This window comes from Abramis brama, assembly GCF_963993115.1.
Source record: "Abramis brama genome assembly, chromosome: 23".
In the NCBI taxonomy this organism is placed as follows: Eukaryota; Metazoa; Chordata; class Actinopteri; order Cypriniformes; family Leuciscidae; genus Abramis; species Abramis brama.
This window is the reverse complement of record NC_139985.1, coordinates 17,871,279-17,897,676: the sequence shown is the minus strand read 5'-3', so window position 1 is coordinate 17,897,676 and position 26,398 is coordinate 17,871,279. Positions and strand designations below refer to the sequence as shown.

The following is a 26,398-nucleotide window of genomic DNA, read 5'->3' as shown; positions in this document are numbered from 1 at the left end:
ACAGATATTTTTATATAGAATGTTAAAAAAATGCACCGTTTTGTGTCTGTTCCTTTAAATGCAAATGAGCTGCTGCTCCCAGCACAGAGGGCGGAGCTTCAACAGCTTGCACTCACACAGACATGCACTGAAAATTTCAAAAACTTTTAGCCTTTTATGTTCAAACTGGATTCAGACAATGATGGAGAGACTCAAGAAGAAGTGACAACATGTAGAAGCAACAGGACGTTTCTGAATGGTTAGTTGATGAATTTATGTAGCTTATGTGTAGTTATCTTCTAGTCATTGATTAGCATATTCTGTCTTGATAATCTTTAAATCGTGTTCAGGGGGCGGGGTTTATGTAAATTTTAGGGTTGGTGATGTCACTAACCCTTAAGGAATGTTGTGTAGTCCCTACCAGCCGTTTGTTATAGTCCTTAAAAAGTCATTTCTTTAAAAGCAAATATCTCCCTTTGCTTTGAACTTTGAGCGTTGTAACTTTGCAGATGTTGTTTACGCTCAAACAGCAACATTACACACTAACTAAAGTTAAAAAAGTGAAATCTTAATCAACCACCCCTTTAAACTAGCTTCACCAGACAGACTATGCTCATAGACCATCTCCACCAGCTAAATGTAGCTTGCAAACGCAATGGCTATGTTAGTTATCCACCAGTCAGACCAAACCCAAACCAGCATAAACCAATGAATGTCAGCAAAGAAACACAAAGAAATTATGTCAAAATAGTCTTAGATTATGCAAAGATTTGAGCGCATGTATACCTCTGATATAGCTCTGTTCACTGGACTGTGTGATGGACAGAAGACTCCCACCCTGTGCTTGGCAGGAAGTAAGAGCTTGACTCCAGGTGAGGATGGAGTACAAGTTAAACTGGTAACAGGCATTCAGCTCCGGATGGCTCTCCCAGAATTCATTGCAGCCTGACACTGAAGAAAACACACATAGATAGGTTTTATTTGGTTCCTTTAGTTAGTTAGTATCCACTCAAAATACACTACCATTCATAAGGTTGGGGTCGGGAAAGTTTTTGAAAGAAGTCTCAACAAAGCTGCATTTATTTGTTTTCTATTTTAATAATTTCAAATTTAAGCTGAATTTTCAGCATCATTAACTTCAGTCTTCAGTGTCACATGATCCTTTAGAAATCACATGTTGATTTGGTGCTCAAGAATCATTTATTTTTATTATCAATGGTAAAAACAGTTGTTCTGCTGAATATCCTTGTGGAAACCATGATAGAAATCTTTTGTAACATTATAAATGCCATTACTGTAACTTTTTTATCAATTTAACTGAATAGAAATATTAATTTCTTTCAAAAAAATTAAGTTTGACCACAAACTTTTGAATGGTAGTGTATAAAAAGGAAAACATACATATTTAAATTAATTAGCACATGGTTTTACCTGAATTGGGGCAAAAGCCCCATTTCTCATCTTGATCATAGTGGTTTGTGGTGGCACACCAGAGGTGATGGTCCTCTCTGCCCTCAGAGGTACAATCCCAGAACCATTTATTGTTGTATTTGAAGGGTATGGAGCAGGTCATGCCATGGGAGTTTCCCTGTAGTGTGTGGATGTCTGCCAATGGCAAGAGAACAACAGTTACAGAACACGTAGAATCTGTCTAACTCCGGCAACATCAAATAAACCTCATCAAACTATCCACCGAATGCACTAGTTTGATAGTGGTGAACCAAAATGGGGCATCAGTTTAGCGATGATACAGATATCTAGAGCGGGTTGTGACAGCAATTTAGTTTATGTTTAAAGGGGTGGTTGATTATGATTTCACTTTTCTAACTTTAGTTAGTGTGTAATGTTGCTGTTTGAGCATGAACAACATCTGCAAAGTTACGACGCTCAAAGTTCAAAGCAAAGGAAGATATTTGCTTTTAAAGAAATTGCTTTTTAAGGACTACAACAAATGGCTGGTAGGGACTACACGACATTCCTCCCAGGTTAGTGACATCACAAACACTAAAATTTACATAAACCCTGCCCCCTGAACACGATTTATATATTATCAAGACAGAATATGCTAATAAATGACTAGAAGATAACTACACATAAGCTACATAAATTCATCAACTAACCATTCAGAAACGTCCTGTTGCTTCTACATGTTGTCACTTCTTCTTGAGTCTCTCCATCATTGTCTGAATCCGGTTTGAACATAAAACGCTAAACATTTTTGACATTTTCAGTGCATGTCTGTGTGAGGTAATGGAAGCTGCTAAGATCGAGCTCTTGAAGCTCCGCTCTCTGTGCCGGGAGCAGCAGCTCATTTGCATTTAAAGGGACAGACACAAAAACGGTGCATTTTTGCTCACCCTCAAAAAGTGACAATTTTAACATGCTATATACAAATATCTGTGGGGTATTTTGATCTAAAACTTCACATACACACTCTGGGGACATCAAAGACTTATTTTACATCTTGTGAAAAGGTCATTATACCACCCCTTTAAGTTTTGCCAAATCAAAGTCATGTGGTGCAACCACCATGCAAAACCATGCAGGAAAAGACACATAAAACAGGAAATTACCCTGATGACCATCATGGCTTTTTGTCAAGGTCCCTTAAAATATCAAATAAACTTATTTAGTTTGTTTGTTTTGGCAATGCAAAGTTAGATCAGATTATAAAATGCCATGTGGCGATTAATGATTTGTGAATAAATAATTAATTAAAAAAAAAAACTTAATAATTTTAATGTGCACACTCACATGTACTCAAAACGTAAGAAAAATATGTTATTACTTTTTACTTTATGGTTACACTGATTCAATAAACTGAAACTTTTCTTGAAAATGGTTTAAAAGTTTTTCAGAACCATACGAAATCAACAAGGAGTACATTTCTAAGAACTTGGTACATGTGTGGACGCTAATATAGTTATCGTTATAGTTATTATTCGTGGTGTGAACGCGCCTTTAAACTAGATTTTTACTTTTGCTTTATCGCGGACACTCGTATTTGTCATTGATCCTAGTTTGAAAAAAAAAGTGTCTGAAGACATCTTGCCTTCGTACGGGTAAGCGCACGGCCCTTCACCAGCCGCCCCATAAATCCTCCACTGTTGCAGAACGGCTTTCTTTACCAACACTTTTGAGTCCACCACCGCTAGCTTATTATTCATCGCTCCGTACAACATGCTGCCCCCACAGCGCCACCACATGGTTGGGAGGGAAACATCACACTCAAAGATGCCAACGACAGGCTGCTTGGTCGTGTTGATCCCTAGACATCGATTGGTGCCCAGATTGTAGAGACGGTGCCGGGACACCCATTTCCAAAGCAGGGAGGCAGACGGGGGGTCACAGCTGGCCAGAGATAGACCGGACGACTCTGCTGAGAGGCAACCCTCCTGCGATACACTTTCCAACCGGAAAACTCCTTTACCTGAGTCACACAAACACAGATATTGAATATGGCAGCTTGTTAAGCATATTTTCTTGTCGTATCAAATACATTTGGGAGATGTGAGGCCCTAGGGTTTTTTGACCAGTGGGAAAAGCCTTTCTTTAGGAGTATTATATAGCCATTTACATGCAGGGCCATGTTAGATTATAAAGGCAAGTGATATTGGAGATTCTAAGCCTTTCAGAGGCACTGAGGTATCAGACAGGTCTGATTATGCAGCGAACAGATAGAAAGATAGAGCTGCTCTCTCCAGTTTCACCTCCACAAAATGGGGCTTAATATTTCAGAGTTCTCAGAGTCGTCAGGGCTGAGGGTCTTTTGTGGGCGTTGACACGAAAGAGTAATTGAAGACACAGGCCAAAGACAAAGATATTCTCAAACAGTCGAACACACACAGAGTATTCTAAAACTTCAAGGGGAAGTTACGCATTACACTCGCCATATGTCTGAGTCGGAAAGTATATAGGAAGTATAGGATTTTCTTGTGCTTGTGCTGAGAATGGGAACAGTATTGTGTTTTTTTCATCTGCAATGTTTTAAAATATGTTAATAAAATGGCTTAGTCTTCACACAACACCGTTTTAAATATAGCTGAAGATCTTTACACATTTTTAAAATGGAAAAGATTAGATTCACAGTGAGAGCTTAAGTTTTACTTTAAAATGTAGTGCCCTTTCCTGGAATACTTTAAGGAGACAAATATGTCCTAGAGTTATCTTACCTTTTTTTTCTATTTTATTTTAATTTTGTTTATTTTTGCCACTTTTATCTTACTTTTTTTCAGTACACTTAGTGTGTCCAATCCTGTTTCTTCTGAGGTATACAAAGGAAGATATTTTGAAACATTTGTTTTGGGGTCCAGTGTTGTTTTGGGCCCCATTGACTTTCATTCTATGAACAAAAACAGTGGAACATTCTTATATCTTCATTTGTGTTCAACAGACACATAAAAGGCTCATTTTTGGGTGAAAGTGTCCTACTTTACCTAAATTCTTCTTGAAACAAAACTTAAAGTGTTCCACGACCCTAAATATCTCAGTGACAGATAAATTATTTGCTATGTGAGATCATAATACTCTGGAACTGCAAGACCCAAACGGGGTATTTCGAACGTGTTGTTACCGGTCTGAGTGAGCAAGGGTGTAGTTTTGTGTTTTTGAATGTGCTGCTAACCTCATCTGACCCTGTTTATTACAAGTGGGGTGACTCATAACAATGCTTGTTCCCAAGTAAATGTATACCTGGAATGCAATGCTAGTCACTTTGGATTAAAGCATCTGCCAAATGCATGAATGTAAATGTAAATGCACTGGGACTGTAACGAATCAGGCTGTTGGACAAACTTCAGAAACCCACTGTGTCCTTCAGCAGGGGTCTTGTGACATCCTGTTTATTAGAGGGAGAAGTTATGCGGTATTTTACTGTACTCTATTATCCACAAGGTTTGCTTAACTTTTAGTCTTTAAGGGGAAATGTGCCGAAATACAAAACATGTATGTATGTTTTGTATTTTTGTAAAGCAAAGAAAAAATGGAATCTAGCTTCTATGTGTCTATCTGACAGACAGACAGACAGACAGACAGATAGATAGATAGATAGATGTGTATGTTAAATTATCAAACTAGACTATAGCAAAAAGTCACCATGGTAGATTATAACTGAAAAGTTGAACTGTTCTTAACAAATGGGTAGCCTATGTGTCAATGTATACTGGGGCAAGTTGTCACGTTATTAATTTAACAATAAAATTTGTTGGTCAATTCAATGATTGGATATCTTTGTCTGTTGTTTCCTGATACAGTTTTGTAGAATGTCAAATTCCACTGTGAAACATAGCCTATTCTGTTTACTATAAGGTCATGTTGTCACAAAGGTCAACGTGTGTTCAATAAAATGGTTTTTTTGTTGTTGTTTATTTTTTTTGGAAATGACCACTCAGAAAAAAATAAATAATAAATCCTTAGTTTTATTTAAAAATGTTGAGTGTAGGCTACTTTGAGTTCCGTCCAAACTGTCTCTGTTGTATCATGTGATGAGCAGCCGCCTATCGGTTTGTTTGTGTGCATTTAACTTTCACTAAAACAAGTTAAATGGGCAGCAGTTGTGCAAGTCTTAAAAACACATTACTAAACATATTTTGTATAATCTCCCGCTTGAGACTGAAATAATAATCTGTGCAGCCGGTTTATCTCAGACGAGGAATGACACACTACGGCCAGTCTTTCATAGAGAAGAGCTGGACTATGCGCTCTACATACTAATGTAATTTACAGAGCACAGCACACTTAATCTACACGACAAACTCTTGATCCTGACCAAACCCACGCGCTCATGCCATCGCGCAAAGTAGCGTTTCAGTAAGAAATGTCACAGATATGTCGCGCAGGCCGATTCCACTTACTGTACAGCTCGAGAAGCTGAGTTTTGTTCCAAACTTCCGTTATGTTCGACGCTTCCACAGCAGCACAATCGAAGTTGACGTAAAGCAGCATATAAAGGACATAAAGCGCTTCATGGAAGCGAATACGAAGAGTTTGAGTGTATCCTTGCATTTCCATTGGAGTTGCGTGCGCCGCATAGACTGCAGCCTGTTTTTCTCCACACTTTCCGCAAGTTTTTAGGTTCTTTACGTCACTGGTCTCTGTATGAGGCAATAAAAGGCTAAATATTTCTCTCTTCTTACAGCCCGTCTGCTCTGAACGCGACGCGACGCGACCAGATTAGAAGCGTTTTTTTTTTTTAAATTCCCGTTGAGTCGCGTCACTCGCGTACAGTTTTTTTTTCTTGTAATCGAGCATTTGGCAAGAAAGTAGCCTAAGTATAGCATGCCAATACTTATATTGAATGTTCATTTAAATGTACAGATTGTTTTAAATCACTGCACTGCAAAATGCGACACAGAAGGATGCATCTGAAGTGGCTTATATCCAACGAAAAATGACGGAATACACACAGTTTAATGCTGCATGACTCGTCATCATAATTGTATTTACACATGAATTACAAATGCAGAAATAATATTTTGAAAACAATGTTACTTCGACACACTAATCCCTGGCTGAATACTTGAGTTCAATTGTAACATTGAAACAAGCATTTTCTGTAAAGCTGCTTTGAAAAATTATATTGTGAAAAGCTCTATACAAATAAGCTTGAACTGAATTGAGTCCAAATAGTATTTGGACTCACTGGCTTATGAGCCTATACAGGAGATAAATGTATTGTCTTTATGTGTGTCTCTTTTTTCTTTTTTTTTTGTAGGCTAATATAGACCATTATTCACGTGTCTGAAATAAAATAAAAATAATAATAATTTAATATATGATCTTATTAACTTTTTGGATCACACTGCAGCATTAACCTGGCCGTGTAAAAACACATTTAGAGAGAAATAATGTGAGACTCAATATGGAAAACCATCAAATATATTACAAAACACAAGTACAAACAGACTTTTTACATTTGATCCTGCAAAATTGAAATTAATTAATAAATTCAACAACAACAAAAAAAAGGCTCAGCCTCAACTAACCAATCACAAACAAACGGTCACAGATAGCCTATATGAAAAACATTTCGCTACAAAAATGCTAAATGTAAAACAAGAAGATCCAGTGTTGCCCAGATTTAACAGTACCTTTACCACCTTTAGCAGCACAACACATTGTTCAAAATTATTTACATTTTTTAAAATAAATTCACTGCCAGTAATTGACAATCCTGCCCCCAATTTACAAGCACACAATTGCACACACACACAGTGTCCCACTTGTACAGTACAATAAAATACATTTAAATAAAAAAATAGAAGGTAAATAGAAGCCTATTCTGTGTTTCAACACATAAAGTTGGTCAGTAGCCCTAAGAAATATCACTCTTCTGCTGGCCTGCGCTTTTGTAGGTCACATTTTTAAATGTTGATGTCGAGCTCCTGAAAAGAGGATTTGTGCCCTGGGGATAAAATGTAGACAAAAGCACATTACATAAAAGCAAATTGGGCCATTAACACATAAAAATGAATGGAAAATGCAGTGAAATGCATGAGTAAACATGTTGGAATAGGGCAAAACTCTCAATAATGTTATCATACCGACTGCCATTTTGCTTTCGCCTTCTCTGCCTCAAACTTGGCAACCTCTTTCCGGTCATGGACAGAAACAAGAAACTTCCAGATCAAAAGGAGTGTAATGCCAACGATGAGGACAGACATGCACACGCCCAGAGCGATCAATGGTGCGTTCGGTGGCTCAGGGCAGGCTGTAGGATAATTATAGACACACACTATTTTAAATATGATTGTAACTTGTGTATAATGCCGCAATGTATTAGTTAAACTGTATATGTTCATGTATTAAAAAAATGAAATTTTTGATCTCACCGTAAAGCTTAGGGTTGTAAATGATGCTGCCGTGATCGCTGTCCACCAAGCTGAAAGACAGTAGGCAGCTGTCCTCGTTCTGTAAGGTGCAAAATGCTGCCCGACTTTCCTCAAAATCTAGAAAAATAAATAAATAATTATTATTAAAAAAAATTACACACTTTTGTATTAACCCTCAGGGATCGACAGAGGCACTGGCGCGATCACTTGCATTTTTTCCCGATAACGGCGAAAATAACTTAAAATATTCCGTCATTTTGTGCCATACATCATTCAAAACTGTAAATGGTCTATTGTTTTTACGTACACGCAATAACAACAAAACTTTGTGCTTGTGTAAAAAAAAGAAGAAAGAAAACAATCAAGGTGCGCTTTCTGCCGTCTCAGTATCTGTGAACTTTTTTCTGAAACGCGTTTCAAAAAATGAACCGAAACTCAGCGAAGACTTGTCACACAGACATGAGAGATATGTCTTTAGAAAGCTTGAAGTGTCTAGTTTTATAAATAAATTTATACGCCCCCATTACCTCCATAAACGAACCATCAGGCTTCATCAGGTTCATCTACTTTTCATCGAGTTTGAAAGAATAATACACGCTTTGAGGAATAAGCCTTGAATTTACCTCAGAAGAAGAAGAACGCGATGCGTGGCTTGATCCAACGGAGGATGCATCAGTAAGTCATTTAGGTTTGAATTAATAATCTTTAATTAAAAAAATGGTAATAAGTTTCTCCACCTTTGGAAACAACGTTCCTTTTCTGAGGACATCACCAAGCCCTCTTATTTTTAAACCCCGCCTCTCCAACCACCTGACGTATAAGAGCCGCTTTTCACGATCCAATTAACTCCTGACAGATATAATCATTTTGTTCTCAAAATTAGTTATTCGTCACTCCAATATTCACCAATGTCACGCATGCATGATATTACTGTGAACAGGATTTCACCAAGTACAACATGTTCCCAAAGATGTTGATCCTGGAACAACATTCCAATCAACCAATCAGATTTGAGACACAAGTTTACAGTTTATGTCAAGTTTTGGCTTACAACCAGAGCCTACCTACCTATCATTTCTCTCAGATATTAGGGATAAGTTATGGGTAGGGTTAGGTTTAGGGATAGGGTTAAGACTATTTTTTCAGACAGGAATGTTGTTCAGGGATCAACAAAATATGTTGATCCAGGAACTTGTCTTACTTGGCAAAATGGCGGTGACCATGATATTACCCCATTAAAACCTCATTTTGTTCCCTTAATCTCTTTCCTTTGTTCCTCTTGTGTCTTTATCAAAGACTGTCAGGCGTTTTGTGTCTTTTCATCGACAGTCAGTATAGAGCCAGCCTCCACAATACCAGCTGGCTTGTGATCTCAGGGTTCATATAATAGACTGATCTTGTATAGACACTTGAGGGTCTTGAAACTCAATGAGCCCCAACAATAGGCTCTCCACACAACAAGCTAAGTAGCGTGTTTTCCTTTGTAAAGTGTCAAGAGGGATGATCTAAAGAATGGCTGCTTTTTATGTGCGTGCATGAGTATATCAAGACAGATTTTGAAAGAAATCGGCGTTAAAGTATCATAAAATTGTCTGTATGAGTTAAAATACATGAATTTTTTGCTATACTGTACCTTTAAAAGAGGTGTAAAGTAAAATGTTTGCCTAATAAACAACTACCCTACTGAACATGTGAGCATTGATAAAAGAACACTGCAGAGAACAAAACAATGGATTCTGACCTGTGGAATTGCTGACAGTGGCATGTAGGGAGTTGCACTTCACGGCGCACTCGTCCGACGGGTCTTTAGCTTTGAGGTAACACTCCACACAAGACCTGTGGGACACGTAATGACAACATTAACCCGTCAACCTCACAGAGAGTTTGTCTCTAGAGGAAGCTTAGTTTTGTATTCGTTGTGAGTTCATTCTCTCTGTATCTCTCTATCACAGAGTCAAATGACCCACAGGGTGATCGGACCTTTAGTGGGAAGGAAATGCAATCCCACAGAGCTGCCACATGCCTTTCGGTGCTCATATAGCCTATGGCCTCTGGATATGAGTGAACAAGAGGAAGACTCACACAAACACACAGTCATGAGAAATACGCAGAGGAAGGACAATGTCAATCAAAGAAATCAATTAAGGTTAAATTAAGCATTGTTCAAACCAGGCTGTAGTCAAAAACAAATGCCTTTAAATGCCTGTCACGGATACATGTGCATGGCTTTACCTGGGTAAGTTACAGATATCGTCACAGGTTGGGCACCTTTCGCAGCGCTCTCCTGAGGCTCCGGGAACGGTGCACTCGCACTTCCCACACACACACTTGCCCCGTCCGCTGCAGATGGACCCATCCGCCGATGTGCACATGCTGGTGCTGGTGCTGCAGTTACAGAACTCCCCCATCCAACCGCTGTGACACACACACTCGCCACAGTCACATTCCCCGTGACCTGCACAAACACAAATTATTGAAAAAAATGTATAATGTATAGAAAATATTTTTGTCATGGTTTCCACAAAAATATTCAGCAGAACTAAATTATTACATTGTTTAAATTAACACATTTTTAGCTAACTGTGTGATTTGTATATATACATTTCTGAAATACATAACTTAGACAGTCACCTCTGATAACAGATCACTCTAAATTGTAATGTAGACACATGCATTTTCTGTAAAGCTGCTTTTAAACTAAATTTATTGTGGAAAGCGCTATACAAATAAATGTCAATTGAAAAAAAGAACAACTGTTTTCACCCTTGATGATAAGAAATGTTTCTTGAGCACCAAATCTATGGGGCGCCGTTTGTAAAGTGGTTCACGCTGAAAATAACAGCAACATTTTGTCACATTTAGCTTCAAACATCATTTAAAAAACTGGTATGAATTTTTGACGGTCACTTTTTAGCACATTTACAACAATATTTGTCAACTTAGAGATATTTTAAATAGTTAAATCTAAATTTTAAATGTTGTACCTAAATGTTAAATCTAAATCTAAATGTTAAATCTAAATATTAAATCTAAATCTAAATGTTAAATCTAAATGTTAAATCTAAATCTAAATGTTAAATCTAAATCTAAATGTTGAATCTAAATGTTTCGGGTGAAACTAAATATTTAACTAATATGCAAATTCAAAATGCCGGTAACCGGATTTAGATTCAACATTTAGATTTAGATTTAGATTTAACATTTAGATTTAGATTTAGATTTAACATTTAGATTTAACATTTAGATTTAGATTTAACATTTAGATTTAGATTTAACATTTAGATTTAGATTTAACATTTAGATTTAGATTTAACATTTAGATTTAGATTTAACATTTAGATTTAACATTTAGATTTAGATTTAATATTTAGATTTAACATTTAGATTTAGATTTAACATTTAACATTTAGGTGTAACATTTAATATTTAGATTTAACTATTTAAAATATCTCTAAGTTGACAAATATTGTTGTAAATGTGCTAAAAAGTGACCGTCAAATATTCATACCAGTTTTTTAAATGATGTTTGAAGCTAAATGTGACAAAATGTTGCTGTTATTTTCAGCGTGAACCGCTTTACAAACGGCGCCCCATACAAATCAACATATTAGAATGAATTCTGAATGATCATGTGACACTAAAGACTGCAGTAATGGCTTTGCCGTCAGAGGAATAAATTACATTTTAAAACATAATAAAATAGATTAAATATAAAATAGATGAAAGTTATTTTACATTGTAAAAATTTCACAATATTTCAGTTTTATTGAATTGATCAAATGCAGTCTTGGTGAGCGCAATAACTTCTTTCAAAAAGTGTGTGTGTACATACATACATTTATAGTTGCCATAGATACTTAACTAATAAATAAGTTTTGTCAGACCAGTCAGATATGGTGATTAATTAATCAAAATAATCACATAATCAATGATCAACAAAAAATAGCCTTCAAAATGACAATAACTTAACACATTACATTATTAAGGTAGACAAAAGCTTTAAACTTGAATTGCTCCAATGGTAAGAAAATTCCTTATTACAGAATTATATTAGATTTATTATTTATTTTATTATTTATTAATTTTAATAATTATAGTTTTTTACTCTTTTAAAAAAAATTTTTTATCACATTAAATGATTGTGATTATTATCACACTAAATTGCCAGCCATTAAATAAATATAAATAAACTCGCATAGCACATTTGCATGGATATAAATATAAACATGGGAAGGCCCAAACTAAACCCTTCCGCCCGTCTCCTCCCGGGCACAGCAACTGTTTTGGCAGTTATCAGTGTGTTATTCTTTCATCAACATTCCACAGGGTGAGAGCAGATCAAATATCCCCCTCCACTGCATCAGCGCTTTCTTTTCCTCCCACAAATTTTATCACAGTGTTACGGTGTGATCTGACCTCCGCAAAGCTCTCCTCTGAACCTGACGCAGGAGAAGTCGTCACACTCGCAGTACGCCCCGTACACGTGACCGAAATCGGACGGGTGACACGCGCACTGTCCGCAGAAACACTCGCCCTGGCCGCTGCACATCTCCGCACCTTCGTGTGTCCTGCCAAACACATAAACTTACGTTAAACTGTGTCTGCGTGCCTCGCAGGAAACACTCCATGACGCTTGTTCTCACCTGCAGTCACTGACTTGGTCTTGGCCCTCTGTGCACTCACACTTCGGCCCCACAAAGCCCGGATCACACACACAGGCTCCGCACTCCAGCGCCCCTTGCCCTTGGCTGCAGTGGGTGCTGTTCGCCTCGGGGGTCTGATGGCAGTCACACACGCACTGGGACTCCAGTTTGATCTCCAGGGTATCTTGGAAACCCACCGGCCGCAAGTAAAACAGCCGTGGGCCAGCAAGACAGCCTTTTAACTCGACCGTAACGTTAAAAGATACCTGAGTGAAAAAATCCGTTTTGTTTAAATTTCTTTGACGTCAATTGATTGTTACAGAAAACAGGACATATTTATCAACGTTTCGAGCTAATATTTTCTAAACGTGTCCAACTTGTTTGCAGAGGTTTGTTTGTAACTGTCAAATTGTTTGATTTGCTTGAATGCAAAACTTTTATGTAGCCTACACAAAACAATGAGAGCAAAGACCTTTCTAAACTAAAATAATAGTATATTCATGGCATTGTATATCATACTTAAGAATGACATGCTTGTTATTTCGTCTCGTTTTTTTGCTTCAGTCCTGTTTTAACCTACTAGGGAAGTATTATTGAAAGCAAATAAAGAATAAAAGAACTGACCACATCACCAGCTTTGACATTGGAGCAGTGTTTATGTCCGGGGATGATGGTCCCGTCCTGACAGAGTGCCGTGAACGAAATCTGCAGACCCTCAGTGTTGCCCAGAACCTCCAGATCAATCTCTGACCTCAGTTCCTGTCAATCAAAAAACAGATACATAAACTCCTTTGTGTGAAGTGTGTCATTTTCTCAGTGTTATAAAAACTAAAATTAAATAAACCCAGTCAAAACAAAGCAAAGCAAAGCAAAGCAAAAAAACAAAACAAAACAAAACAAAACAAAACAAAACAAAATAAAACAAAACAAAACAAAACAAAACAAAACAAAATAAAACAAAACAAAACAAAACAAAACAAAACAAAACAAAACAAACAAAACAAAAAGAAACAGCCAAAACAATACATTTCATTTGTAAGATCACAGTAGAGTGATATGAGAGACATTAAACTAGCACAGCTTTGAAATTATGTTTAGTGGTCATTTTAGAATGTTGTATTTGATAATAATCAAGTATTTCATAGAGCTGGGTAATAAAGAAAACAAAATATCAAAACTGTGAGTCAGCCAATCAGCTTCAAGGACTCAAACCAATGTTATATGACCGACACTATTGGATGAGAACTGAACTGAGCTGGACGATGACATCACTGAATGAGCTGCTTTACAGTCAAAATGAACTATGTTTGCATCATTGAATCATTCTCCCGTTATCACTGTGAAGCTGTCCGGATTGTTCAAAGCGCTAAAAATAAAGGTGACTTGACTTGACTTATATAAGTATGCGGCATACTCAGCTGGAGTCCATCATGACTCTGAATGACTCACGTGTTGTGTCAGCAATACGAGCACACCAGGTGCCAACACGTCCAGAGCATTTTTAGATGGTCAACTTCACTTCACATAGTCTTTTCTGCTATTTTGACATGGATTTGTCATAGACTTCACACTTCAATTAATAATACACCACCATATAGTGCACCTGTGTCTTGTCGGTGGGATGCGCAGCACTTAGAGGGTTCTAATGAAGATTAGAGTGCAGGCAGAGGAAAGAGAGAGTGGGGGATGGAGGAACGGAGATGAAGAGATCAAACAACAGCCAAAGAACGAGTGCAGACACGCTCTGTGAACACGACGATTCTCAAGAAAATGAGCAGAGGGGGTTAAAGGGAGGGGAAATGTTGAACAGATAAGACATGTCAGCATAAAAACATAAACTATTCTCTCATACTCAATGATCATTTTGGTAATTTATGCAACTTCCTGCAAATCATCATGAATAATTTGGTTTCTGCTTTTTTAAATATTTCCTCAAATGACAGACATGGACTACATGCCTATTTTTAATTTGAAACAATATTTTTAGTGCTGGGCAACCATTAATCGTGATTAATCTTATCCAAAATAAAAGTTTGTGTTTACATAATATATGTGTGTACTGTGTGTATAATTATTTTGTATATATAAATACACACATATGCATGTATATATTTAAGAAATATTTGCATGTATATACTGTATTTATATTTATACATAATTTATATTATATTTAAATATAAATATTTTATATATATAAATAACAACTTTTTCTTAAATATAAACATGGATGTGTGTGTATTTATATATACAAAATAATTATACACAGTACAAACACGTACTGTATATTATGTAAACAAACTTTTATTTTAGATGCGATTAATCGCGATTAATCACGATTAATCGTTATCCAGCGCTATAAAAAAATTATAGAAATTTGTATATTAATATATTTGTAATGTATATTAATGTAGGCCAATAGAATGTATTCATGTATTTTTTAGGGATTCTTTCAAAAATAATTTTATAACAAATAATTTATTTTTAATTTGCAATATCTCACAGCAAGAATTCAAACATTGTTGCTGGAAAATGATGCCATTTTAAGCCTCATCTATGTCAGCCTGCTGACATTTCAGAATTCGCAAAACATTCGAAACATCAACAAACAAGTTTACAAAGCATAAAACCACATACATGATCATTAAATGTATGAACGTTGGCCTAATATGGCAGGTGACACCTGAAAGGCCATCCAGAAAGACTTGTGAAGACTAAAAGGTGTTAATTTACCTTATATGAGGTCATGATGAGTTCCAGAATGTTTCTTGAATCAGATGCCAACACCCCCACGGTAGCACCAGGAATCAGACTTGCATAATTCTGTCAGAAATGCAGAAGAAACTGGTTAAACATCAACTCCAAACTCCTGAAGCCACAGAATGTGAGATGTGGGAGATCGATAAGGAGAAAGTGAGAGAGGAAGAAAGGAAAAGGAGAACTCAGAAAACATTAAATATTTGTGTCGTGAGAGGTCGGTCTGGGTGATGTGATAAAGACTGTGTTTGAACATGTTATAGGAGAACTGAATACACTAGTGATTCATGCAGTATATTCACATACTGATATATCTTCCTTCACAGGTCGTCTCAAGTTCCACATGCAACACATACCTGTTTGTTTGCCTCACTTGCCTAATATGAAAAGTCCCTTACTCTTTTCTCACCTCATAATTCTGTCTCTGTTCATCAGTCACAGCGAATATAAGGAGGATATTGTTTTCAACCAGTTTGTCGACAAGCTGCCCTAATGTTGGATACTCCTAAATATAGAGGACAAAAGCACCAAAAACAAGACACCCCAGTCACAACACAACAAATTCACACAAAAAAATTAGAATACAGGGGAGAGGACATAATTCAAATTAATTTGCATTAAAAAACAATATTTAGTTGTGTTCGTTTAAACAAGAACTCAAGATTGCAATTTGTAAAGGAATATTCCAGGTTCAAATCTGAAAATAAGGATTCTATTATCTTATTTGAAGTATTACTGTAAATGCTTTCAAAAAAATGTAATCTTTTCTTTTTTGAAAACCGTTTTGCACAACTTCCCCCATAGGCTACCATTGTAAGGAAGTAGTTGATGAATAAAATGTTTCTTTTTCTTTTTCCTAACAGCTTTTCACTATTTTAATAAAAATTTTGCCTTAATTCTTTAAGTAACTAAAACAGAAATAACAATAATTTCAAGCAGCTTTACAATAAAATATGATATTATAATATATTATAATATAATATAATATAATATAATATAATATAATATAATATAATATATTTTAAGAACAAATGAAGAGTTAAGATGCAAAAGCCTCTAAGTGCCATCTGAAATTTTCTTCTAGAATTATCATTTTTATCAAGCTCGTATATTTAAGTTCAGTATTTTCACTTAAATGGCAATGAAAATTACCTATTTGTTGTATTTAAGTGAAATTACTGAACTTAAATATACGAGCATGATAAAAATGATCATTCTAGAAGAAAATTTCAGATGGCACTTAGAGGCTTTTGCATCTGAACTCTTCAAATATTCCATGAATGCATAAATTTAATGACTACCACAAATACAATCTGCTATAAAAATTATAAATAAAAATTGTTAAAACAAATGAATAAGAATTAGGAAGATGGTTTTTACAAAAGTTATAGTAGTATAGCGTGCCACGCCACAGGAAACAACTTCCCAAAAGTAGTTCCCGTCAGCTAATGACTATTATTGTAAACGCAAACCTGTAAGCATTATACTTTTCCTCTTAGAAACTGAAGGATCAAAATTATTCACTATTTTTTATCTCGCATGGCGTCGATCGTTCAGCTGATGAAATACTGACAATATGCGCTTCCAGAAACTACATCCATCCATCCCTCACAGCCTCTTATTTATTTATATCAGATGAAAAACGACTATAGAGTTTCATTTCTATTTATTGTAACCCGGAATATTCCTTTAAGTGATCCAAATTTCCCGATTACTCAGGAATTGAAGCTGCAGACTTCACCTTACCAGGTGGGCAGTCATTGAATACTCATTATTGCCATCCAGGTGGCACTCTCCGTCATTGGGGACCACGATGCCGGACATTTTGCTGTCCATCCCAAAATGAGAATCAGCGTCGCTCACGAACACCAACAGCTTCATGGAATCGTTCCGCCAGCCAATCCTGTCCTGAGGTGGGATGGACATTTCCAGGAAGTTGGAACAAAATGGCATCCCTCCATAAAAGCAAAAACTGAGTAGGATTTCAAGGGCGTCTTTGGAAAACGACTCACCCCACACACCGCCGCTTGCATGATGGCGTCGAAACCGCACTCTGGCACGTCAATGTTCGCGGATACCCGTTGCTTCGAGATGATCTCATTAAACTTGTCAGTGCTGCTTGTTAAAGACAGGAGGTGTCTGTATCCGAATGTGGGGAGACATTCAAAATCAACACTCCTGCGAAAGACAAAAGCGATAAAAGTGGGTTGCTATTGTCTGAAACAGTTCATCATTCACTTCTAAATGGAAGATGATGTAACGCACTGGTCATAAATATGATTGGTTGAAATTAAATCACACATTTCCCCCACTGATGTCCCATCGGCTGTCACGATTCATCTCCCTATGCGTTTATACTGGCCGACCCTTTAAATCTGGCAATGGGAGATACCTGCAGGGATTGGCCAGCTCCTCGCGTGTTATCTTGATGAAAGGCAGAACTGGTTTCTCCACAAAGGAGCCGAATCCTAGTCTGAATTTGCTGGTGAGCTTAGCCATCTCTTTTGAGAGAGTCGAACCCAAGTCTTTGATCATTTTCAGATCGTCAATCATAGATGCCGACAGGTCCATCAGGTAATAGATGTCCACCGGATGGTCCTCCGGTTGCTGGACTTGAATCGGAAAGGTCAGCTGACTTCCTGTGGAAGAGAAATGACATAAAAAGCTCAAAGTTTCAAATGCACATTCTAAGATTCCAGTGTGGTACAAATGTTTTCCAAGTCAGAGTGATCTTCAGTGCCCACTCTAACCAGTAGACATTATTTAGTTTGTCTATAGATTGTTTTCGGGCTCTGAATGACTAGATGTTTCCGTCAGGGGAAGCACCTCGACAGCTGTGGGTAGAGAGTGACGTTTCTTTGATTTTCAAAATCTGTGTCACCCATTTTTATACCTGGTCTAAGCTGGAGGCGCATCTTCTGAGGCGCGATGTATGAAACATTGGTGTGGTCGGAGCGCTTTCCTAACCCTTGATCCTTCAGCACGTTGACATTCGTGACGGGAAACTCCACAAATTCGCCAGGGCATCCCTTCTGAAGAAGAGCCTCCGGTGTGTCGCATCTCTCGTCGATTGAGAAAAAGTCAGTGAAATTCTAGATAAACAGTTTGAACTATTATTAGTGGTAATGCTTTACAGCGTTGCAAAGTGACATAATTAACCAAAATAGAAACAAGAATAATTTCAAGCAGCTTTACAAATAATATAATATAATATAATATCACAGTGATTTTATTGTTTTTCCGAGTTGTAAATGAAACAAAGATTATTGAAGTACGTTTTGCAATAATATATTTCTTTTAAATTTCATGTTTTAAATTTCCGCTTTTTTGTAATGAATTATTTATATGAATTATTATATTTTTGGCCCCCTGCAAGTGTTACAACATACACATATCCTACATCTTATTCACAACACATAAACACATTAAATCCATAATAGAAAACAAACAAACATTAATGTCATTAATTAAATAATAGTTCAATTGAGAATGGTATAAAAGATTTTTTCCTTCATGCGCCCTAAAAATTCATTAATTCATAAAAAAAGGATGTAAAGAAACATTTACTGCCATTTTTGCTATATTATATTGTGTGTATATATATATATATATATATATATATATATATATATATATATATATATATATTATAATGTATTAATATATAATAATAGTGTAATAATATATTTAATGTATACACATTAAATTAAACATGAAATTTAAAAGAAATATATTATTGCAAAACGTACTTCAAAAATCTTTGTTTATATATATATATATATATATATATATATATATATATATATATATATATATATATATATATATATATATATATATATACAGTGCAATGCATAAGTGAATACACCCATGCTAAAGTTGACTAAAAAGAGGAATAAAAAATCATACTTTGGAAATTGAACTTAATGCCTTAATTAAAAAAATTAGGAAAAATCCAACCTTTAAGGACACCAATTTTCTTTGTGAATGAATAATGTATCGTAAATAAATAAATGTTCTTCCTTAAAATACATGGTGCATAAGTGAGTACACCCCTATGTTAAATTCCCATAGAGGCAGGCAGATTTTTATTTTTAAGTATTTTTAAAAAAAATTTTTTAGGATACTATGCATCCTGATAAAGTTCCCTTGGCCTTTGGAATTAAAATAGCCCCACATCATCACATAGCCTTCACCATACCTAGAGATTGGCATGGGGTACTTTCCATAAGATCATCTCTCAATGCAAATCAAACTAGCTTTTAGGCTAACTGAAATAAAACCATGCCAATCTCTAGGTATGGTGAAGGCTATGTGATGATGTGGGGCTATTTTAATTCCAAAGGCCAAGGGAACTTTATCAGGATGCATAGTATCCTAAAAAAAATATAAAAAAATACTTAAAAATAAAAATCTGCCTGCCTCTATGGGAATTTAACATAGGGGTGTACTCACTTATGCACCATGTATTTTAAGGAAGAACATTTATTTATTTACGATACATTATTCATTCACAAAGAAAATTGGTGTCCCTAAAGGATGGATTTTTCCTAATTTTTTAAATTAAAGCATTAAGTTCAATTTCCAAAATATGATTTTTTATTCCTCTTTTTAGTCAACTTTAGCATGGGTGTATTCACTTATGCATTGCACTGTATATAGTTCATAGTATCTCTTTTTTTTAGAACTATCCTTTAAAAAAAAAGAGTTTGCGCACTACATTCTGATTTTTTTAGAGCAAAATATGTGTACACTGTAAAAAAAAGTTGCTGCCTTAAATTTTTAAGTACAATCAACTTGGATGTTTAAATCATTTCAACTTAAAGTACATTAAACTGACTTGAAAAATGAATAACTTATTTTGATGAGTTAAAGCAATGTAAAAACATATGTCATATGCATATAGGATTTACTTTTAAACAATTTTCACTAATGCTTGTAAATTTCACACATAGTTCCAAAGCGGTTCTGATGGGAGTGCGGTGTTACCTGTAGTGTGCACCATGCGCACTGCGGCTCCAGCTGCAGACACTCGTCACAGGACACAGCGCTGAATTGAGAACACGTCCCTGCAAGTGCACAGTGGTTTGTGGAAGCGGTTCGCTTGTTTCTCACGCAACATCAAAACCATAGAAAGTCAGCTGATATTTCTACTCTCTGCCAGAAAGTATTCTGAGCAACAAAGTAACCTACACTAAAAATGATTGTTAAATAATAAAAAAAACGGTTGCTTCACTTGCAAGAACACATCTTATTTCTTCTTATCTATTACAATATACTGTTTTTGTTTTAAAGTGAAACCAACAAACATAGAAGGTGAGGTGAGTTAGATTGACGCATGTTGTGAGTTCAAAAAAGCTTACACTGAAAAAAAATGGGATTGTGGTTCACCACCCAGCATGCACTAGGGTTAGAGTAAATAAGTATGGTAGCATATTTTTTTACTGTTTAACCTTTTTAAAAATAAAAAAAAACATTATTGCTGTTGTCATGTTTATTAACTTGTGATGTCAGGATGAGTTTGTTCCTCTATTAAAATCATCAGTTGATTGTTATCCTTGTCGTGTTTCATACCAAGTTTTAATATGTGACATCTTGTGTGATTTATATCTTGAGAGCCTTCAGGTGAGTATTTAGCCCACATAATTATGTCACTGTAAGTAAACAAGAACTCTGACATTATTCTCATGAAAACACACCTTTATCAGAAGCACATTATATTCAACAATTTAAATGCAAATGAGGGAAACAATCTACTTAGAGCTCTTTTTAAAATTACAGACTTTAGATTTACATATCTAAATAGGTAATTGTAACATTAATGCAGATTTTAAAAAACTATTTTTTTTAATTAAATATTTTTTTTAATTAAATGTGAGTAATGCAAGTAAAACATAAAAATAAAGTTAGTTCTAAATGATTCATATTTTCATATTTTTAAAACCGGAATTAGGCTGAACGAAGAGCGAAACTGCACGTATAGACTGTATGTGTGTGTGATTGATCAAAAATGTGTTCAGTCTTACCTCCGACAGTCCCGAGCCAGAAGTGAAGGACAAGGTAGAGTGAAACAATCCCCATTAGTCCTCACGGTTTCTGATCACAGGAGAAAAAAATAAATACAGTTCATATTCTCACACAAACAAACGCGGGATGCGATCATGTAGCGCGAGCAGGTCTGAGCTCACCTGGACAGACAGACTCAGCGCGTGCGCTTACCTGCCCAACCTTTATATTATGCACTTCCGTGCAAGTGAGAACACCACAGGTAAGTCACCCTCTCACAAGTGCAGATATTTCACACAAATACTTGTGTCAGAGCACAGCAGCCTCTCGAACGCACTTAACATCGCGTTTATGAGTAAGAAATAGATTGACTAAGAGTAGGCTTTTTTAAAAGAGTAGATTGAGAACTAATTTCACACTCTCTAGTAATCATTTTGTCGTTAGATATTTTATTCAGCGATACAATTCGGACGAAGTTCTACCTTTTTCATAGACTAGAAATGATCAGGTTTGTATAATATAGAGTGTGGCACTTTCTATGGTAGGCTGTGATGTGACGTTTTCTGCTCAGATGTCTGTCTCACTTCTGCAAACACGGTTTAGAATTTGCGACATTGAGAGTGAATTGTTCGTCTTAGAAAGTAAAATGTCCATTAGATAACAAAATATTGTTAAAAAAATTAAGATTGAAAGTATTTAGATACTCTCTGGTTGTAACATATTGGTCTAACATGGTCATACACAGTTAATGCAATGAACGTCACATTGTTAATTGGACTCCTGTGTGAACTTGAGGGGAACTGACTTCCTACATTCACTAAACTGACTCAGGGACTAGTTAAATATTAAATATTAAATGTGACTAAGAATGTTAAAGCTATTTGTGAGAAAATATGCAGCCACTTGATTTATATAGGCTAGCCTATTGTTATCTATGAAATACTATGTAGCCTATTAGGCTACAATATAGGATATGTAAACAAGCTTTCAAAGCATTGCGTGAATTATTCACTGACTTTCAATTTACTCAACTTTTATAAAACATTATTAAAAAAAACAGTTGACTTTGGTCTTGACTCACATGTGTTGTGCACAGTTAGCTAACCGCTAATCTTAAAGGCATTTTTAAAAAAACAAGTTCCTGAGATATTAGATGAGATATGAGTATGCTGACTAACATGTAATCTAATTTTGTGGTTTCTGAAATGTTTGAAAATGCTGTTCGAATGTATAAATGTAGACTTACATGAATTATGAAAACATAGTACATGCTAACTGTAGTTTTGATTTCCTTTTGGGGTGTTTGAGCTTTAATTAGGGGAATCAAGCCCCGTAATTCACACCCTAACTGAGTGCAATTAAATCAATGGAGCCCCCCAGAGTCACTATACTGGTTGTGATTCCTGTTTGACTATCTTGACAGGCATCAGATTACAAGGGCTTCGCTGACTCCTTTTGGCAGTCGCCCATAATGCAATATTTGCACATAAAATATCACCTGTCACTCACCTGCAAACTCTAAAAATGAATGATTTCTGCTCACATTGTCTCTGCAAATAGCAGTCAGTGTGAACTACACATAAACGTTTATCTTTTCTTTCATTTAGTTGATACAGTGTATAATTATACAGCATTTATCTTCACACTCATGAGTTAAATGTAATTAAGACTGACAAGCCTAAAGCAGACATAGAGGTTAACCTCAGGCTATGACCCTGCAATGAATCATGCCTTATCAGCACATTACTTTATATATAAAACATCTGCTCACTCCCATCACTGACCTCAATCATAATGTGGATTACTTATGAAAACACCCCTAAATATGACTTTCGCAAACACGTCTTTTGGGAATCAATTCCAGGGATATCTTGTTTTCTGCAGTGCACTCTCATTGACTATGTGTTTTGCCGTATATATCCATAGGGAACAGCCTGATTCTTCAACAAAGCCTGTGGGAATCCCCATGGCCTTGACTTATATTAATATTTGTTAAGTATGGTAGCATGTGACACATTCCACAAAACAGGTGTGTGTGTGTGTGTGTGTGTGTGTGTGTGTGTGAGAGCCACGCCTGGCTGTGAAGAGCCGTGACTCAGACTCTGTCTGAGAGCACAGACATATTGATAAAACCAAGTCAGTGTTTAACTGATCAGGTAATACAAAATGACCTCAGGTCGTTGTTTTCATATTTCAAAAGAATGGCCGAATGTAATGATTAACATCTGATTGTAAAATTGTTGGGATGGCCACCAGTGTGAATGAGTGGATGAGGCCTTGAGATAGATTTTAATGTTACAGTAACAATAGATGGAATACCATATTATTTTCATTTACAAGCATAATTCAAGATCAGTGTGTGACCACACTGATACTGCTCTTTCACAGCCTTCGACTTAATAGACTTGGTTATAAGTGTCAACTCTGTTCCTTCTAAAATTCCTTGGCAAATCCAAGCACAGTTTGAGACATTGTTGTGATGTCTTCTGAAACTCTAGAAGAGATATGAGATTACTGGGGACTTTTTCTTAGGAGCAAAGTTTGAGAGGCACCAGATTGAACCTCATTCACTCTCAATTTAATCTAATTTCTACAACTGAAATGATTCAAAATTTCAAAGATCGCATTTGTGATTTTTCTTTCCTGAAGTGTGTATTTGGTTAATCACTTCCATTTAGAACAATGGCATTTCAAATGAAACTTAAAAGTAAGAGCCATTAATGGATGGAAGAGGAGTGAGAGAGATACAGATGTCAAGGCACTGTATAACTGCAGTTAAGACCATGAATCAAAACCTTTTCAATTCAAACTGTTTCTCTTCTCTTTTGTCCTATCCTGTCCTATCATATCCTATCCTATCCTACAGTATTGTAATACTTGCATCCGTACTTTGACTCAAGCCCATCTCGGGTGTGTTCACACTTGGCAGGTTTGGTTCGAACTAAAACGAACTCTGGTGCGATTGCTCTGTTAATGCGGTTTATTTGAATAAGTGTGAACGCTGGCATCCGAACCCTGGTGCGCACCAAACAAGCGGATCGAGAACCCTGAAAAGATGGATCTCTCTGTCCACTTTCAAATTAACTTTGGTGTAATTTGACTGACATATGAACGCCACACGGACCAAACACATGTAAGCAAACCAAAAACAGGACATCAGGTCACAAGAATGCTCAAGCATACCTGTTTTTTTCTCATCATAGTCGTGATGTTGCCCATCATAGTTCAGGCATCAGAACCGCGTCTCCTCGCAGCAGATCTTCATTTGTGGGTTTTGAATCCTTTACACATTTTATAAGCTCTTCATAAGTTGTCAGCTCCATCATATACCATCATATGTAGGCACATGCAGCGAGCACATTTAGCCCAGCACACAGCATTGGTTTAGATGTTCAACAAGTTTCATCACAAAATATCCGTCATAAAAGTTTTTGTTTTTTTTTGTCTTTAGGTTTGGTTTTTAAAAATGACAGTGTGATCGCTAAGGGGACCAGGAATAAATGTATAATTTTCTTTTTTTATGTTCCAGACCAAAATAACTAAGAGAACCAAACTACATTTGTGAACACCCCCTAAGACCATATTTTTATGACTATTCGAGACCAGGTCAGGAATGCATCTTAAAAAATGGTCTTGGACTTTGAAAACATTGAAACAGACCTGAATCTGGTCTGAACTCAAGTACTACAACACTCCTATCCCATCCCATCCCATCCCATCCCATCCCATCCCATCCCATCCCATCCTATCCTATCCTATCCTATCCTATCCCATTATATATCCTATCCTATATCCCATCCTACCCTATCTTATCCTATCATGTCCTATCATATATCCAATCCTATCCTGTCATATATCCCTATATCCTATCCTGTTATATATCCATATATGTTATATATCCTATCTTATCATATATCCCTTCCTATATAATCCAAATCTTGTCCTATCCTATCCTATCACCCCATCCTATATTATCCAAATCTTGTCCTATCCTATCCTAACCTATCCCATAATCCCAACCTATTCTATCCTATCACCCCATCCTATATTATCCAAATCTTGTCCTATCCTATCCTAACCTATCCTATAATCCCAACCTATCCTAAACTATCATATATCTCATCATATCATATTATATATCCCATTCTATCCTATAATATCCTGTCCTACCCTATCATATTATATATCCCATCCTGTCCCATCCCATCCTATTGCATTTACCCTATCCTATCCTATCCTATCCTATCCTATCCTATCCTATCCTGTCATATCCTATATCCTATCCTACAGATACTGTCCTATCATATATAATTCTATCCTAATCTATGATATCCTACATATATTAGTCTTACATTTGACATTGGCTGTTTGTGTGTAACAATATAAACATATATATTGTAAAGTTATATAAACTTTAACCTTTTCTTCTTCTTTTTTTTTCATTTTGGATGTATTAGAATGGAACTCACCCCTGGAGGCCTCGGCAGCTAGCATGCTGTCCTCTCTCTCAATACCAAAACCACAGCAGCAAGTGGGATAGAGCGATACCGGAGCGTGTGAATGTCTATCCGACTGGAAGTGTGAGTCGGAAGCAATAGTACGCTGAAACTATCACAGTGGTTTTATGGAGCATGACGCCTGCGCTCCCTTCCTCACCCCCTTTTCTCTCTCACACACACACACACACACACACTTTTCTGCATGAATGACAGCAGCAACTGCAGGACTACACACACCCCCCCACATACATGCACACAGCATGAAGCTTCTTCATTAGTGAGAGAGAGAGAGAGAGAGAGAGAGAGACTAACAGGCTAAATGGGCATGTGTGACTGTAGATATTGTTGAATGTGTGTGTGCACAGCATGTAGGTCAATGGGGTTTTTCTGTTGTCTGTCAGACAGCGAAACTGATTCTGTGGTAAGTAAAATCCACCATCACAGTGTCAGGTGCTTTTTTTTGTTGTTTAGTAACAGGTCTTGGCATGTCCACTATGTGTGAATATGCGCGTGTCAGGGTTTTTCTACATTGGGAAATCAATGTTAAATAAAATATTTATTCTAGAGAATTTTGTCTCACAAAAATGAATTGACTCATTAATCGACTCATTAATCGACTCATTTCGACTAATCGAATCGAACTTGTCATTAATATAGACCAAGAAGCCAGCATCTGACAGAAACAATA

At 36.3% G+C, this 26,398-nt stretch overlaps 2 protein-coding genes across 4 annotated transcripts in view; both read right to left on the bottom strand.

Moving 5' to 3' along the window:
* Positions 1–6,093, bottom strand: part of pla2r1 (phospholipase A2 receptor 1) — a 28,114-nt gene extending 22,021 nt beyond the window's left edge. Inside the window, exons 1-4 of the mRNA XM_084101575.1 lie at positions 5,832–6,093; positions 3,032–3,409; positions 1,411–1,584; positions 766–930 (exon numbers count right to left, since the gene is read on the bottom strand). Of these exons, the coding sequence (XP_083957701.1) occupies positions 766–930; positions 1,411–1,584; positions 3,032–3,409; positions 5,832–5,988 (874 nt within the window). The 5' untranslated portion in view covers positions 5,989–6,093. The remainder of the gene's footprint in view (positions 1–765; positions 931–1,410; positions 1,585–3,031; positions 3,410–5,831) is intronic.
* A 744-nt stretch (positions 6,094–6,837) lies between these two features.
* Positions 6,838–25,807, bottom strand: itgb6 (integrin, beta 6). 3 transcript variants are annotated; one of them, XM_084101578.1, is made up of 17 exons: positions 25,681–25,807; positions 21,232–21,301; positions 20,195–20,274; positions 18,099–18,297; positions 17,598–17,844; positions 17,218–17,383; positions 16,952–17,113; positions 15,615–15,710; positions 15,182–15,271; positions 13,076–13,210; positions 12,452–12,717; positions 12,225–12,376; positions 10,041–10,263; positions 9,550–9,644; positions 7,809–7,925; positions 7,521–7,687; positions 6,838–7,381 (listed from the first exon to the last, which is right to left on the bottom strand). In XM_084101578.1, the coding sequence occupies exons 2-17, from the start codon at positions 21,284–21,286 to the stop codon at positions 7,292–7,294; spliced, it is 2,340 nt and encodes a 779-aa protein (XP_083957704.1). In that variant the 5' UTR covers positions 21,287–21,301; positions 25,681–25,807; the 3' UTR covers positions 6,838–7,291. The 3 variants fall into 3 exon arrangements, with proteins under 3 accessions (XP_083957704.1, XP_083957703.1, XP_083957702.1); XM_084101577.1 differs by lacking the exon at positions 25,681–25,807 and adding an exon at positions 21,394–21,446; XM_084101576.1 differs by lacking the exon at positions 25,681–25,807 and having other exon boundaries at positions 21,232–21,401.
* Positions 25,808–26,398: the final 591 nt, after the last annotated feature.